Genomic DNA, 17,299 nt, shown 5'->3' with positions numbered 1-17,299 from the left:
CCACTGGTAGGCCGTCCCCCTCAACAGTATCCAAAGTGGTATACTTGTTACTGAGGGGAACGACCACAGGGGATCCCTGTACTGACTGCTTCCTCCCAGCCCCTCTCACCGTCACCCATCTATCGCAACAGCCAAACTTAAATACAGGTAAAAATAAAACACTAGCACCTACCTGAATCCCAAGCTGCGCTCCCTCTCTCTCGCTCCCGGAAAATATCTCACTTGCCTTAACCCCAGAGTTGTTGGCAAGTAGGAAAAAGCTGCAGACACAATTTGTATTATTATCAACGGATAAGGCGAAGGGTCGGCTGTGACTTGAGGGGTGTATTTGATGAACACGGGGAGAAGGTGGTGCTCACCAGCTGAGATGGCAGGCAGCTTACTAGGAAGATGTAGTGACGTGACTCGAATGGCAGCCTGGTTTCAGTGCGGCTTTTGAAACGTTTTATCGGGATCTCTATAGATCGGAGCCCCTGCTGGAGAGTTCGGCCATGAAACATTTTTTGGATCCATTATCCATACCATCTGTGGAGGGGGAAGAGGCGTGTAGACTTGGAATTCCCGTGGAGCCCAGAGGAAATTATGGAACACATTGGGTTGATGAAGACAGATAAAGCTTCTGGCCCTGACAGCTTCCCCATTGAGTTTTATAGGAAGTTTGCGGGGTAATTGGCACCTCTAATTGGAGATATGTTTAATGACTCCTTGTTCTGGAGTTCGTTGCCCTTTACACTAGTGTAGGCCTCTATTTCCTTGACCTTTAAGAAAGACAAGGACTGAGTGTGGGTCATACCAATCTATTTCACTTTTAAATGCAGATGTTAAGTTATTTGCTAAAGTGCTGGCACTGTAGTTGGAGCCCTGCCTCCCAGACGTGATCTCAGAAGACCAGACAGGCTTCGTCAAAGGTCAGCAATTGTTGGCCAATATACATTGTCTGCTAAACGTTGTCCTCTCACCCTCCTTGGTACCCAAACTGGAGGTGATTGTTTCCCTAGTTGCTGAAAAGGAAGAGTGGAGTGGAAATATCTCTGTGATTCTTGGAGGTTTGAATTTGGACCAAAGGTTATATTCTGGATTTGCTTATTGTACAAGGCCCCACTGCGAGTGTTTGCACGCATGCTGGCTACATTCCACTGAATAGGAGTACAAAGCAGGGATGTCCATGGTCTCCGTTCCGGTTTGCTTTGGCAAAAGAACGGCTTGCCATAGCTCTGAGATCTTCTAGTCAGTGGAGTTGGGGAGGGGTGGATTATAGGATGTCCTTGTACGCTGATGACCTGCTTCTTTATATTGTGGACCCAGCATCCATTATGGATGAGATAATGGAGCTGCTGGGGGGGTTTGGTCTCCTTCTCTGGGTAGAGGTTGAATTTGGATAAGAGCGAATACTTTCTGGTTAAAGTATCTAGGGATGTAACCTTTTCACTTTGCTAGATCTAGATTTCGTTATCTGGGAATGCGCGTGGCCCACGTCTGAGTCATAAAGGTTTACAGCATGAAAACAGGCCCTTCGGCCCAACTTGTCTATGCTGCCAGTTCTTACCACTAAGCTAGTCTCAATCATCTGCATTTGGCCCATATCCCAGTATACCCAGCTTTCCCATATAGCTGTCTAAATGCTTTTTAAAAGACAAAATTGTACCCACCTCTACTACGGCCTCTGGCAGTTCATCCCAGACACACACCACCCTCTATGAAAAAATTGCCCCTCTGGACCTTTTTGTATCTCTCCCGTCTTACCTTAAACCTATGCCCTCTAGTTTTAGACTCCCCTACCTTGGGAAAAGATTGAGTCTCGCATCATAAATTATACTAGTTCTGGTTAATGGTGTCAAATCTGACTTATAGACGAGTCTCCCTTATCCTTGGCAGGCAGGGTTCAGACCCCTGAGATTTTAATTTCAATTTTCATTGTCTCCCCACTTTCCTCTCAGAGTTCTTCTTTGTTAAAGTTAGTAAATTAGTATCCTCATCTATTTGGGAGGATAAAATCCCAAGGATCTGCAGGACAATTCTCCAAGGAGATTGGCAATCAGGAGGCTTAGCTTTACCCAATTTATTATTGGGCAACCACTATTCAGAAGGTACTGTTGTGGATCAGTGATCTGGGTTCCAGATGGGGTCAAATGGAAATGGGTTCCTGTAAGGGTTCTAGCCTTGGTAACCATATCGCTGCCATTCTCTCCGGCAATAGTCCTTGAAACCGGTAGTGATTTCTACCCTAAGAATCTGGCAGCAGCTCAGACAATGTTTTAAACTCATTTTGAATTTGGATAAGAGCGAATACTTTCTGGTTAAAGTATCTAGGGATGTTACCTTTTCGCTTTGCTAGATCTAGATTTCGTTATCTGGGAATGCGTGTGGCCCATGACTGAGTCATAAAGGTTTACAGCATGAAAACAGGCCCCTATCAGCAACATTTTATTGGATTCAATGCTTAAGGGTTCCAGTCCTTTCAAATATTTTCAGGTTCACGAATTTTCCCCACAAGGCTTTTTCCTTGGCACCACCCTCCTCCCTTTTGTTGAGCGGTATTTTGTCTTGGCCAGGTCTGGTGGGGGAGACTATTTTGTGCATATACGGCCAGATCAATCAGTGGAGTTGGCTCCATTGAATGAAGTAAAGGTAAAATGGAGAGGCGAATTGGGTCCCATTCTGATCGAGATATTCACAGGGTCAACTCTATGTCTTCATGTGCTTGGTTTAGTCTGATCCAATTCAAGGTGGTGCACAGGGGTTATCTGGCTAAGGAGAGGATGAGTGGATTCTTCTCGGGATTGAGCATTGTTCGTGGGGCCAGTTAACCACACTCCTATGTTTTGGACTTGTCCCAAGTTAGTAAGTTTTTAGGTCTTATTCTTCAACACCATGTCGGAGATACTCAATGTTGACTTGGGGCCATGTTCGCTGGTGGCTGTTTTCAGGGTGTCGCCGGTGCTCTGACGGGGTGAAGGCAGATGTCCTTGCCTTTGCCTTATCAATAGCCCAGAGGGAGTTCTGCTTGGGTGGAGTATTCCTACTCCCCCCAGTGCCTTAGCTTGCTTGGGGGCTTCACATCGGGTCAAGTACACCATCAGGGGGTTGATAGAAGGGTTTTCATGAAGATGGCAGCTATTCATTTCCTTTCTAAGGAGCTAGTAACAGTCAATTGTTAAGGGGTTTAGTTCAGTTCTGTTTAGTTTAGTTAATTTGTGCTTTTGCTTGTTTGATATTGTAACTCGGCTTAATTGCTTTATATTATTTTGTTTATAAAAGCAGTTGTTCTGAAGTAAGTTCAGTATTTAATGTGACACTTCACTATAATTAAAATTGGGTACTATGTATATTAACAGTGTGCAGTTTGAGCATTACAACTTCTAGCCTACCTTGTGGATTTATAACTTCATCAAATGAGGTGCTTGGTGTGCTCTGTGGATGAGTTAAACAGTTAAAGTTTAGAAATTTCAGAAAAATTGAAAACAGCAAGTCTTATTGAAAACATTTGTTTACTTGTAAATATTAAAGTAGTCCAATCCAATTTGCTTGCTGCAATTTAACAAAAGTTCAACAAATGATAAATGGCATATTCCACCACTTCTAGCTTTCTTACAGCTCGGCACAGGTCATATTCGATCGGGCCCCGAAGGTCAGGGACGAGGTTAGCCCTGTCTACTACCGCCACCCGAAGAGATCAGGAAAATGCGGAACAAACTACTTGTTAGTCAGTACTGATCACACCACCATGTCCGAATGGCGTCTGAAATTTAGATTTTCTTTTTTCTTTAAAATAATTTTTATTGGAATTTTTTACAGAAAGTATAACAAACAATAAAAGCAACAAAACACCATAATAACTGTAACACCCCCAAGACCTTATCAACGCATGTATCGCACCCCCCCCCCCCCCCCAAACCCAGTAAAACAACAAGAGAACTTAAAAATAAATTAAAATTAAATAAGCAAACATAGTCAACGCCCCCTCCCCCCCGGGTTGCTGCTGACCCAGTACCCTATCTTTGAGCCAGAAAGTCGAGGAAAGGTTGCCACCGCCTAAAGAACCCTTGTACCGATCCTCTCAGGGCGAATTTGACCTTCTCTAGCTTAATAAAACCCGCTATGTCATTGATCCAGGTCTCCACGCTTGGGGGCCTCGCATCCTTCCACTGTAGCAAGATCCTCCGCCGGGCTACTAGGGACGCAAAGGCCAGCACACCAGCCTCTTTCGTCTCCTGCACTCCCGGCTCCACCCCAACCCCAAAAATCGCGAGTCCCCAGCCTGGCTTTACCCTGGATCCTACCACCCTCGACACCGTCCTCACCACCCCCTTCCAGAACTCCTACAGTGCCGGGCATGCCCAGAACATATGGGCATGGTTTGCTGGACTCCCCAAACACCTGTCTTCGCCCCCAAAGAACTTACTCATCCTAGACCCGGACATGTGGGCCCGGTACAGCACCTCGAATTGGATGAGGCTAAGCCGCGCACATGAGGAGGAAGAGTTAACCCTCTCCAGGGCATCAGCCCATGTCCCCTCTTCGATCTGTTCCCCCACCCACTTAGCTTTCAGCTCCTCTACTGACGCCTCCTCCACCTCCTGCATTACCTTGTAAATATCAGATATCTTCCCCTCCCCGACCCAGACACCCGAAAGCACCCTGTCACTCACCCCCCTCACGGGAAGCGAAGGGAATCCCTCCACCTGCCGCCTAGCAAACGCCTTTACCTGCAGATAAACATGTTCCCTGGGGGGAGCCCAAATTTCTCCTCCAACTCCCCCAGGCTCGCAAACCTCCCATCAATGAACAGGTCCCTCAGCTGTCTGATGCCCGCTCTGTGCCAACCCTGGAACCCCCCATCAATGTTCCCCGGGACGAACCGATGGTTCCCCCTTAACGGAGCCTCCATCGAGCCCCCCACTTCCCCCCTATGTCGCCTCCACTGCCCCCAAATCTGGAGGGTAGCCGCCACCACCGGACTCATGGTATACCTCGTAGGAGGGAACAGCCACGGTGCCGTTATCAGGGCCCCCAGGCTTGTATCTCCACAGGACGCCCTCTCCATCCATTTCCATGCTGCTCCCTCCCCCTCCATCACCCATTTGCGCACCATCGACACATTGGCCGCCCAATAATACCCCGAGAGATTGGGTAACGCCAGCCCCCCACCATCTCTACCCCGCTCCAAGAAGACCTTCTTCACCCTCTGGGTCCCATACGCCCAAACAAAGCTCATAATGCTGCTAGTCACCCTCCTAAAAAAGGCCCTAGGGATAAAGATGGGCAAACACGGAAAGAGGAACAAGAACCTCGGGAGAACCGTCATTTTGACGGACTGCACTCTACCCGCCAGCGACAGCGGCACCATGTCCCACCTTTTGAATTCCTCCTCCATCTGCTCCACAAGCCTGGTAAAATTAAGCTCATGGAGAGTCCCCCAACTCCTGGCCACCTGCACCCCCAGGTATCTGAAACTCTTCACTGCCCTCTTAAACGGGAGCCTCCCAATTCCCTCCTCCTGATCACCTGGGTGTACTACAAATACCTCACTCTTGCCTAGATTTAACTTATAGCCCGAGAAGCTCCCAAACTCAGCCAACAGCTCCATCACCCCCGGCATTCCCCCCTCTGGGTCTGCCACATACAACAGCAGGTCGTCCGCATACAGCAATACCCTATGTTCTTCCCCGCCCTGCACCAGGCTCCTTCACCTCCCGGACTCCCTCAGCGCCAAAGCCAAAGGTTCTATCGCCAGTGCAAAAAGCAAAGGGGGCAGGGGGCCCCCCTGCCTAGTCCCACGGTAGAGCCTGAAGTACTCTGATCTCCTTCCATTGGTAACTACACTCGCCATCGGGGCCTCATAGAGCAACCTCACCCATTTGATGAACCCCTCCCCGAATCGCTCCAGCACCTCCCACAGGTACCCCCACTCAACTCTATCAAACGCCTTCTCTGCATCCAGTGCCACCACTATCTCTACCTCCCCCTCCACCAGCATGATAACATTTAACAATCTCCGCACATTCGTGTTGAGCTGCTGTCCCTTGACAAATCCTGTCTGATCTTCGTGTATCACCCCTGGCACACAGTCCTCTATCCTGGTGGCCAAGATCTTCGCCAGCAACTTAGCATCAACAGAGGAGCGAGATTGGCCTGTATGATCCACACTGCAAGGGGTCCTTATCCCGCTTCAGGATCAGAGAGATCAGCGCCCGTGACATCGTCGGGGGCAAAGCCCCCCCCCTCCCATGCCTCATTGAAGGCTCGTACCAACAGGGGCCCCACCAGATCCGCCTACTTTTTTATAAAATTCCACCGGGAACCCGTCCGGCCTCGGCGGCTTACCTGACTGCATTTGACCAATCCCCCTGACTAGCTCCTCCAACTCTATCGGCACCCCAGCCCCTCTTGCACCTTTGGGAAACGTAGCTTGTTCATGAAGCTCTCCAGAAATTCAGATTTTCTAGTGGCTCACAAAGTAGATCCAGATCCAGCCATCCAGGGCACAGCAAAATAAATCATAGGACCAGGCCCCATGCTCAGCAATGCCAATTGACATTCCATTAAAAGACAAAGACTAGCTGGATGACCGATTCAGAAATATGCAAACTCAATTGTAAATTGACCACATCCCAAACCTGGCAACAGAAGGCTGAGGAAATTCAACTGCTCACCGACATGCCTTAGTGACAAGGACATTGGTAAGTAGTTCAGCTATGGATGCAAACGTGGTCAATAGCTGGAAGTGAAAAAAAAGGGGTTTTGGAGCCTAGAATGTTATGTTTGAACTTCAGTTCAAGGTCAAATAGGACGTTATCATTCTACATTGTTGAACTAAGTCTGAGCAAGATGCCGAGAAAAGGGATGGAAGAGCAGGCAAAGGTGTGGAGCTTTGAGGATATGAATGCCTTAGTCTTGCTCATCCAGGGCTAGATACCAGTCAAATAGCAGATTGATGCAGAGTACAGGGTGGTGAGAGATACGATGAAGCAGTCAACATACATTTGTAAACAATATTGGGCCTATAAATATGGTCACTACCAGACAAATAGACATGCAAATTGTATGCCAATGATGGATCGGTACAGCAGGGGCAGAAAATATGACTGCAGGAGAAATGTTTGGATTGGGTTTGTGTATTGTCACGTATACAGAGGTACAGTGAAAAATTATTGTTCTGCATACAGTTCAGACAGATCATTCCGTCCATGAAAAGAAAATACATCGGGCAAACATAAAATACACAATGTAAGTAAGCATACAGGAGTGCAGCACTACTCCGTACAGAAGATGCGTGAAGAGATCAGATCAGTCCATAAGAGGGCCGTTTAGGCGGTTGGTAACAGCAGGGAAGAAGCTGTTTTTGAATCTGTTGGTGTGCGTTGTCTCCTACCCGGTGGAAGTTGGAAGAGTGAATAAGCGTGAATGGGAGGGGTCTTTGATTCTGCTGCCCGCTTTCCCAAGGCAGCGGGTGGTGTAGAGAGTCAATGGATGGGAGGTGTGTTTGCGTGATGGAGTTGGGCGGTGCTCACGACTCTGTAGTTTCTTACGGTCTTGGGCCAAGCAGTTGCCATACCAGGCTGTGATGCAGCCAGATAGGATGGTTTCTATGGTGCATCCGTAAAAGTTAGTCAATGTGGACATGCCGAATTTCCTTCGTTCTCTGAGAAAGCGTTCTTGGTCATAGTGTCGACATGGGTGGACCAGGATAGATTGTTGGTGTTGGGCACAACTCGGAATTTGAAGCTGTCAACCATCTCCACCTTGGCCCCGTTGATGCAGGCAGGGGTGTGTACGATACTTTGCTCCCTGAAGTCAATGACCAGCTCTTTAGCTTTGCTGACAGCGAGGACAGATTGTTGTCATTACACCACTCCACTAGGTTCTCTATCTCCCTCCTGTATTCTGACTCATTGTTGTTTGAGATCAGACCTACTAACAATCATGTCGTCAGCAGCAAACTTGTAGATGGAGTTGGAGCAAAATTTTGCCAGTCGTGTGTATAGGGAGTATAGTAGGGGGCTAAGTACACAGCCTTGGGGGCCCCTGTATTGAGGATTATCGTGGAAATGTTGTTTGTCCTTACTGATTGTGATCTATGGGTCAGAAAGTCGAGGATCCAGTTGCGGAGTGAGGGGCCAAGTCCTAGGTTTTGGAGTTAGCCCGACTAGTGCAAATAGCTAAACAAAGGCAATATTTTAATGTACTTCATGGAGAGATAATGGAGGATGATGCTGCAGTTAACTGCTTTGATCACCAGAAGGTAGTCACAAAATATACTGTCCTAATCTATCTTGCCTTGTAAATGTATGAAGGTTCCTTGATCATCACAAGTTCATAAGGCCATTTTGTCTATCAAATCTGCTCAGCTATTCGATCATGGCTGATTTAATCCTGGACTTAACTCCACCATCCTGTCCATTCTCCATAACCCTTCGATCCATTACCAGTTCAAAATCTCCTTAAATTTACTCTGTCCCAGCATCCACCACACTCGGGGGTAGTGAATTCCTTTGCTAGAAGTAGTTTCTCAACTCAGTTTTAAATTTGCTATCTCTTATCCCAAGACTATGACCTCTTGTTCTAGAATGCCCACATGAGGAAGCATCTCCTCCATGTCTACTTTATCCATTCCGTTTATCATCTTGTATACCTCAATTTGATCTCCCCATATTCTTCTAAACTCGACAGGAGGCCTAAACTGTTCAATCTCTCTTCATACGACAAATCACAGGGTCAAAATACTGGAATTCCCTAATGATATTATGGGTATATCTGCACAGAGGCTGCAACGGTTCAGGGCAGTAACTGACTACCACCTTCAAGGGCAACATTAATGAAAAATGCAATGAACTGGGGCAGCGGAGAGGGGTAGAGAGGAGGCTTAGAAAAAAGTGATGAGAAGATGAAATAATATAAAACCAAAGTATCATTGATAATTCAGGAATTGAGCCAAGGAGACAAGTTGTGCAACTAATGGATTTGGAGGAAATCAAAGAGGCAGAAGATGGGAGATGCGAGCTGTAATTCAAGTGTGTGCAAGAACTATATGCAGGTGCATTCAGGTCAAAAATATGCAGTGGTAGCTGAGGCAGCCCAACGGGAGGCTTCAATCGTTCAATTGAAGAATTCACAACTGGATGTGAAGATGAAAAATCAGGAGCAACGTTTTGTCAAGAGGAGCCTGGGGTTGTTGTTGCTCTTCCGTATAGAAATCACTTCAATTTGTTTTGATGTTTAGGTCTTGGACCAGGTCCGCTAATCCCAGCAATCCAAATATCAATAATTGATATAGCTCTTAGAATGCAAAAGGTATGCTCCCAAATGTTTATGTGTAACGTGCCAAACATTTCAGCAGTATCACTACATGCTACAGGGTTACTGACAGTCTTACAAAAAATGATTGATATAAATGCCACATCTTGTGTGCTCCTTAAGAGTTTGCACAATTCTGTAAGAATGCAGGGGTTAAATTCCATTCAACTCAAATATCTTTTGGCCTATTTTCCCCCCAGAAATATCCATTAATAATCTTCAGCAAATTATTCCATTGACAGTCACTGTGCATATTTTCCACCAGATTTAAATGTCTGTATTTTAAAACATTTAATTATTTCTGAAGGTTTTAGGGGGTATCCAAAAATAATCGCTTATTGTCACAAGTAGGCTTCAATGAAGTTACTGTGAAAAGCCCCTAGTCGGCACATTCTGACGCCCGTTTGGAGAAGCCGGTAAGGGAATTCAACCTGCGCTGCTGGCATTGTTCTGCATTACAAGCCAGCTGTTTAACCCTCTGTGCTAAACCACAGAGCCACATTTCCTCATGTAGTTTATGGTCTACACCAAGTACATTGAGAAGCAGATTGTGGTTCAATAAGAAATTAATCTGTCATTACTTGAATTGAGAGAGGATGGCAGAACTGCACGAGTATTTTGATTGAGTAAAGTGTAGAAAACATACTATAGGAGTTTTTAAACAAGTATAAAGAGTTAATGGGACTATTTGGGGAGGACAGTGGTCTGGTATTAACCAAAATCTCAAAAGGAACTGTGCCGAACAACTGCTCAAGATAAATCAGAGATGTGCCCAAAAAAATTGACAAGCAAGCCTTCAGCTGTGGATGAACATTGAGCATCCATTAGGGATCAAATTAGCGAACACTTAAGGCACTGGAGATCATGGAAAGGTGGCATGGATTTGTAAAAGGGCAAGCTTCTAATTTAATGCTTTTTGAGTAAATTGCTGTAGCAATACAATTACTTTTAATACAGTTAATACCAGTCATGCATAACATCTTATCGAGCCTTCACATGCCAGTAATAAAACACTGAAAATGTTAATTACAGACTTTTCCATTTTTATTAGTCAATGATCAGAATTTTTCCAACCCAAAAGACAATACATACAGAATTCTAAAATGTCCCAGATAAGGGTTTACAGCTTTATGTCCCATCCACTTCAAGATCAATTAATTTTATTTTTTACAATATCTCAAAAAATACGTTTGTAGTAATTGTTTAATTTCCCAATGATAAATTTACTCCATAAAACTTTGAAAGATATAGATGAGGATAAAGTATCAGAGGTGGCACACCTTATGAAGGAAACCAGAGGGATGGGGAAAAGATGGTACAACCCAAGATTTAATTCCCTCCTTTCTCAGCACCATGAGGCACTGTAACAATGCAGTCTTGCAGTAAAAACAATGGAATGATACATTCAGTTTTCATAAAACTGCAGGCTCAGTTTCACCTGTCAAATCTGCTTTTAACATGTTGGGTAATGGAAATCAAGTACAAATCAGACTATTTACACAGGTTTTTAAAAAAAAATCATGCATTCTGAACACAGCTCTAACCCATTTTCAGAGGTACAGGTTAGACCAGGATAGTTCAAACAAGGCTCCAAAATTAGGCCACTCTAACCTCCATTTTCCACCCTGGATCACACCATGTTTCAGATCAATACAATCTTTTATTTTTAAGCCCAGCTTCCCAAAGTATTTTCCCCCCCATAACCATGGTAGCAATGCTCTTGAAACCTGGCCCTGAAAAAAGGCAAGTAGAACAGCCCTCTACAATTTTACTTGCTTGCTTGAGCCTGGGCAGGCACACACCTAAAGGGATACTGATTAGCTCAATTGCCATAGGTACATATTATCTATCTCATCACAACCCCTTCTCCCATAGCTATGCTGGCTGAGAAAATGGAAGCATCCTAGCAAATTTCAATGTGCATCTCAGTTATGCAATCATATTTGCAAGTAAAAATATTTTTTTGCACCTATCAATATATTTTTTATTGAAATAAATTAACTAATCTGGCAATAATTAAGGAATTGGCAGGAGATATGAAATGATCTAACAGAACTCTATTTATTCATACATGTTAGATTATAACTGATCCAATTTATTATTGGATGCATGCATAAAATTTAGGAAAGCAGTCCCATAAAAAGATTGTGAAAATTTACACCCTATAAGTTTAAGCAATAATGAAAAATTAATCAATTCTTAATGCATTTGATGGTTTGCTACCCATGGCCCAGCAAAAGGAATGGTGGCGGGACTGATATGGCGCTTTGAAGCCATGTGACAAAACAAGCAGTTCAAATTTGGAGTCTGCATAGAACAGTAAAGGTGCAAGTGCAGAAACAGCTAGTTTACAGCACAAAGATTCAAAGCAATAAAAATACCAGATAATGTTAACAGATCAACACAGAACCTGAAAATAAGCTGATCTACATTTCCTCAATCTTATTGCACAGCATATGAAAGGAATTTAATCAGTAGTTAAAATGCCTGCTTTATTTCTCAAGCTTGCCCACCACCAAACCCTTCATCATAAGTATTTATATTTCTTCTGCAGACCTGAAGAATAATGCACAAAAATCAAAATATTTAATTACACTGCTTCCCTTCAGGTATTAGACACTAACCATTTCATTATTACACATTCATATCAAAGTCTCTGTATCCAACAGCATGAGAGTGCTCGCATCTGCTTTTCACTCTTTTAATATTTACACCAAAGTGATTTGCAGCTTAAATAATCCAAGTAAAAAAATCCAGTGCTATGATGAATTTGAACAGACAGCACAGCAAACATGTGACTTTTGCCACTTGGAAGAGGTTAACAGGTAGGTGGCATTGCTTAGTTAGAATATTTTGAATTTCTTCAAGAGTTTCTCAAAGACAAATCTTTTTGTTCCATCTACACCAATGCTACATTTTTCAAAACTGATGTATTAAAAATCATGGCCAGGATTTTATGGCTCCACTATAGGGTGCCCATCCCCCCAAACCTATAGCAGATGTGGCGAGCCATTAAAATCCCCATTGTTTGGCGGGACTGTAATATCCCGGTGGGCAGGGGAGGCCGTAAAATCCTGTCTCATATCTAGCAAGAATCTCCTTTAACCTTTCCGATGGAGATGAACTCAAAAATAATTAATTTTATTAATATTAATTTTTAAAAAATATTTTGGATGATGTGGAACACAGCCTCACAAACTGCCGAATCATTTTCTGAGTGGTGCTAAATTAACCATTCAGGACGGAAGATTAAAGGGAAATTTAAAAAAAGGCACATTTATGATTAAAATGACCAAAATCAAGATTTAAACTTTTCCACACTGGTTGTTCATTAACCCAGTACAGCCCAAGTTCCTGACATGCCATGACCAATGAGAGCTGATGCACTCTGCCAGTTGTAGAAAAAAAATTACCCAAAGTCACAATGTGACTTGAAAACATGACAAATAATATCGCTGCTTTGTAAACTCAATCGCAGCTGGCTCGGAAATCATGTGTATCCCTGTTCAACAGAAAGATACTAAATAACAGATGGCATAAGGAAATACTGCCTCCGAGATTAAAGCTCTACCTGAAAAGATGTCCTGAACTGATGCATACATCTACAGTAAAAATCAAAAGAACATTTTTTTGAAATGAAGTATGTCATCAGCATGCAGTAACATATGACAACATGTAACAAATATCCATAACAAAGTTACTGTTGTTATCTTAATGGCAATTTACTTCTTTAATCTCATGTAGAATCTTAGGAGCCATACCAATAGTTAATCTATGTAACTTGGGGACATAATTTAATAATGCAGTTCATTTGCTGGGATACAATACTTTATTGCCTATTCTTGTCTCTTGCTCAGTAATTATAAAAAACAGAACTCAAAAATAATTTTGCATATTTGATGACCCAAAGTTAATGGTAAATGAAGTACTGTTGAAATTTCTGTTACTCCCATAACTGCAGATTAGTTTCAAGTCTTCAAATTGCACTCCATGAAATTCAGCTAAAATTACAAAAGAACATTTCACTTAGCAAGTAAGTGGGCTCATTATTATAAGTATAGATTTAAAACCGTCAGGGATGTCATGAGATTTTCTCAATTTACTATTGCTCTATCAAACCAAAATTAAACTTTGACCCAAGCTTTTATTTTATAAAGCGATGTAAATAATTCAAATGCACAGAATTGCACAGGCACAGCTTCCATTAAGGTAGTGAGGTTATGTTGTCAGTTCAGATGGTCCATTAAACTAAACAAATCAACTACCACTGAAACGATGCACGAATACCTTTTACCAAGTGGTACAGGAGGCAATCTCAGGAATTCGCATTCTTGAAGAGATGAGTGTTATCCTGCAGTCAGTCTACTATATACATAACTAAGCATGAATGTTTAAACAAAATAACTAGCAATCATGAACATCAGGTATTGAGAAATATCCACTTTCCCTCAAATATAGAAGATCGGGATGAGTCAATGTAGATAGAGCACTCTATTTAAATAATGGAATGATTTCATATGTCAGAGACTGCATTATGAAAATATTTTTAATCCTAGATGTCCTTTTCCCCCCCCCCCCAAACACACCATAATAAAAACTCTTTCATTGTATTTAACCAGGTTTCATGTTAAACAAGGAAACTGTAGTTACGCTGATACCATTATCAGCATAACTCATTTGTTGAATGTTCATTTCATGCAATCTTGCAAAAACACACTGCAGCTTATATGCTGTGCATACAAATTAGCATATACAACTGTTACATCTAACTCCTTTCAAAGACCAGACCTATTAGCTATGTTTTGCAGTAGCCTCGATTTTAAAAAAATCAGCTTCTGCTTCTCCTTATAAAAGTTACTGAAACAGCAGTAATTTTGCAGCTTTTAAGAGCATCAAGTATATATACTATCAACTGCCCAATACATTCAGGACTCGTCAAAAACTGTCCAACATATTTCTTTGAGAAAATTAAATATAGTCTTTGTTCTCCTCACCCACAATTTATAAGACCCTATAAGATGGCTGCGAAGAAACCATACTTGTAATGGGCAAGTGAGTAGTTGTATGCTGGAAAATACAGTAACATTTTTAACAAAAGAAACTCCCAATGTTGTAAGCCACTTTAAAAATTTCACATCAAAAGGGAAAGGTTTTTGTTTCAGCCATTTTGCTCAGTTTTAGTTAGGTAAATCTCAAGATTTAAATTGCCATATCCCTTTTCATTCATCCATTTATAGAATCATAAAATGTTCAAAATTTACATTGTTACTTTAATCCTAACTGTCTTTAAGACATTGAGTTAGTTCAAAGATTTACTAACAATACACTGGGAATAGTCCTGCAATATAAGACCATGAAAGTGAATCGGCTCAATTTTTAAAAATTGTTTTTTTAAAAAAAGGAACTTCCAAAGATTCAAGGATTTCCAGATTTGTTGAATACCAATCAGTAACTAATGGCAAATTGCTAGTGCACAAAACATAGTTTAAACCAAATTCGAAGTGTAAAAACCTCCAAAAATAACTGTTACATAATTTAACTGTACAAATGCATATCATAATATACACAGTTGACCAGGAGATACTAAATTTTGTCACATGACCTTTAATGCATCAGATTGAGGAGGCTTAAATGTTTGACTACTAATTTTTGCAGGTATGTTTTATAGAAATTATTAATTTCACAGCAGAAAAGCAGAGAGACCAATAATCAAACTCTTTCCAGTCCAGCGAAGTGAAAAAGTAAAGTTTGCAAATTAGTCACAGTGCAGATGAAATGGTATCAAATTACTAGTTTTGCACTCATACAAAAAGAGATAAGCTTTGTGACTGTAGACCATTTAAACAATTATGCTTTTGAAAAACAAGACAAAGTTATGAAGTTCAAAGAGAACAATGACGCGACTAAGATTCTTTGCTGCTAAATCAGATTGTCACAGACATTGAGCTCATTATCAAAGTTCAGCAAGTGAACTGACTGGCACCTTTTTCTGACTGTGCAAATATCAGGAATGCCCACCCATGAAAAACTGATTTTTGGATGAGCAAGTGTTGAGTGTCATCATCCAATTAATAACCTATACAGTTTACAGGTTAAATGCTAAAGAGGGCAAAACTGCTTTTGAAGACTGTTGGACATTTTATTATGAGATCCTTTGTGAATGAATGAAAAAATCATTACAGTATAGAACCCACTGCAACCAATTTATAATGTTATCTGCTCTAGTTCCCAATAAATGCAAGTGGTGAGTAGCATAAAAACAATAGCTTCTTGATGTGCTCTAAAATCTTGGCAGAGCTGCTGGGCACATACTCACAAACTGGATCGCATCTTCTGTGCAAATGTTCCAAGTTCTGCAAAGATCAGTGGGTAAAGCAGGAAGAGTATGTAGTGCATACCACAAGCAGATACTCCAACGATGAACATGATGTTGAAAGAGACTAATATAGGTGTGTTTTGAAAAGTGATTAGCATTTGTAGGCATGATATTCCTCAAAGTTTGTTCATTAATTTTGCAACCCACATTGAGGGCTGATATACATGTTATGATGTTGTGCATAAGGGCACTCTTAGGATTTGACCGTCCCAAAGATTTACCAAAATCCACTGGTGGAAAAGAGGTTGCAGCCACCCAAACAATCACTGCCACGATTGAGGGGGAAAGTTATTTACTTCTGCTAAATCTTGCACTGGTGATCCATTAAGGTTATACATGATCTTTATCCTCATGCGAAGTTGTTGCTAAAAACAGAAGGACAACACTGATTATCATTAAAAGAAAAATCAAGATAGCCATGTAAGGCGCTGGATAAGCAACCCAGAAGCTGCAATTTCAAATTGCACTATTGTAATTGCAAAGTTGCATTTAATACATCTGTTAAATTGTAGACGAGAGCCAGCAGAAATGGTCATAAATGCTACTGGTATTTGTAGGAATTATCAATTGGAAACACTACCCTAACGTGATGTGGCCTATATGACTAGTCCGCTTTCTGCGGGTGACTCTTAATGCTTTGAAGCAGGTGAGCTAGCTGTTTAGTTGTATAATTGCTGTACTGTGCTTACAGACAACTAGAGATGGACAATAAATATGACTTGCCACTGTGGCTCAAAGCATGTGAATAAATTAATTTAATCCATAGATTCAGCTGTCAAATGCGCATTAATCTAGGTTCAGCTCAATTTAAAGTCCTTTACTTCAGGGAATGCAATGCTTTCAAAGAAATTCAACAGGAAAGAGATCATTTAAAAGGGAATTGCAAATTATTCCTGGTAACTTCCTGTGTTTAAAAACTGGGAGTCCTAAATGTCAGATTTTACAGTAAAATTAAGTTATTCAGATTCAAATTTCAGCCGATTCACATTGCAACATAACAGTCAACCTCGTAATGTAGACTAGAAAGTGGAAGGTTCGAGCAAGAAGCCAACAATTCAGGAGTTTAAAGCAAAAAATTAAGCTCAGCAAGAGCATAATCATTTGAGCCAATAAAACAGAAATTGCTGGAAAAACTCAGATCTGGCAAAGTGTTAATGTTTTGGCTCCAAATTACCCTTCTAAACCTGCAGAGTTTATCTAGCACTTTGTTTTTATTTCAGATTTCCAGCATTCGCAGTATTTTGCTTTTATCATTTGAGCCAAGTCTGACATTCTTTTCACCCATTCCTCAGAATGAAATTCTGGGAAAATACGCACATTCTGCAACACTTGGGAATGTAACTGCGGTACTAATCCCATCCGTTCTCTACTATGCCTCTTTTTGACTTCAATTTACCCATCAATGGAGATCATCAATTTACTGTCTGTTTCTTATATCACTTAGAATACTATCAAATGACATGTCAAATTTCTCAATTTTAAGTCATACATTGAACAATTTCCAGGCCACTTTTAAACAGAATTCAAATTCCGAAAATACGATGGTGGGGATTTGAACTTCTAGATTACCACTCCAGGTCTCTGGATTATAAAACCTCTGGATTACTGGTCCAGGAACATAGCATTTCA

At 41.8% G+C, this 17,299-nt stretch overlaps 1 protein-coding gene across 5 annotated transcripts in view; it reads right to left on the bottom strand.

The window, feature by feature from the left end:
* Positions 1 to 10,316: 10,316 nt before the first annotated feature.
* ap1g1 (adaptor related protein complex 1 subunit gamma 1) overlaps positions 10,317 to 17,299 on the bottom strand; it is a 168,512-nt gene continuing 161,529 nt past the window's right edge. For all 5 annotated transcript variants that reach the window (XM_038806532.1, XM_038806533.1, XM_038806534.1 and 2 more), the window contains one exon: positions 10,317 to 16,035. In XM_038806532.1, coding sequence (XP_038662460.1) covers positions 15,934 to 16,035 — 102 coding nt within the window. In that variant the 3' untranslated portion in view covers positions 10,317 to 15,933. The remainder of the gene's footprint in view (positions 16,036 to 17,299) is intronic.

Source organism: Scyliorhinus canicula, chromosome 9, assembly GCF_902713615.1.
Source record: "Scyliorhinus canicula chromosome 9, sScyCan1.1, whole genome shotgun sequence".
NCBI lineage: Eukaryota > Metazoa > Chordata > Chondrichthyes > Carcharhiniformes > Scyliorhinidae > Scyliorhinus > Scyliorhinus canicula.
The sequence above is the reverse complement of the archived record's forward strand: the minus strand, read 5'-3'. Positions and strand labels throughout refer to the sequence as shown.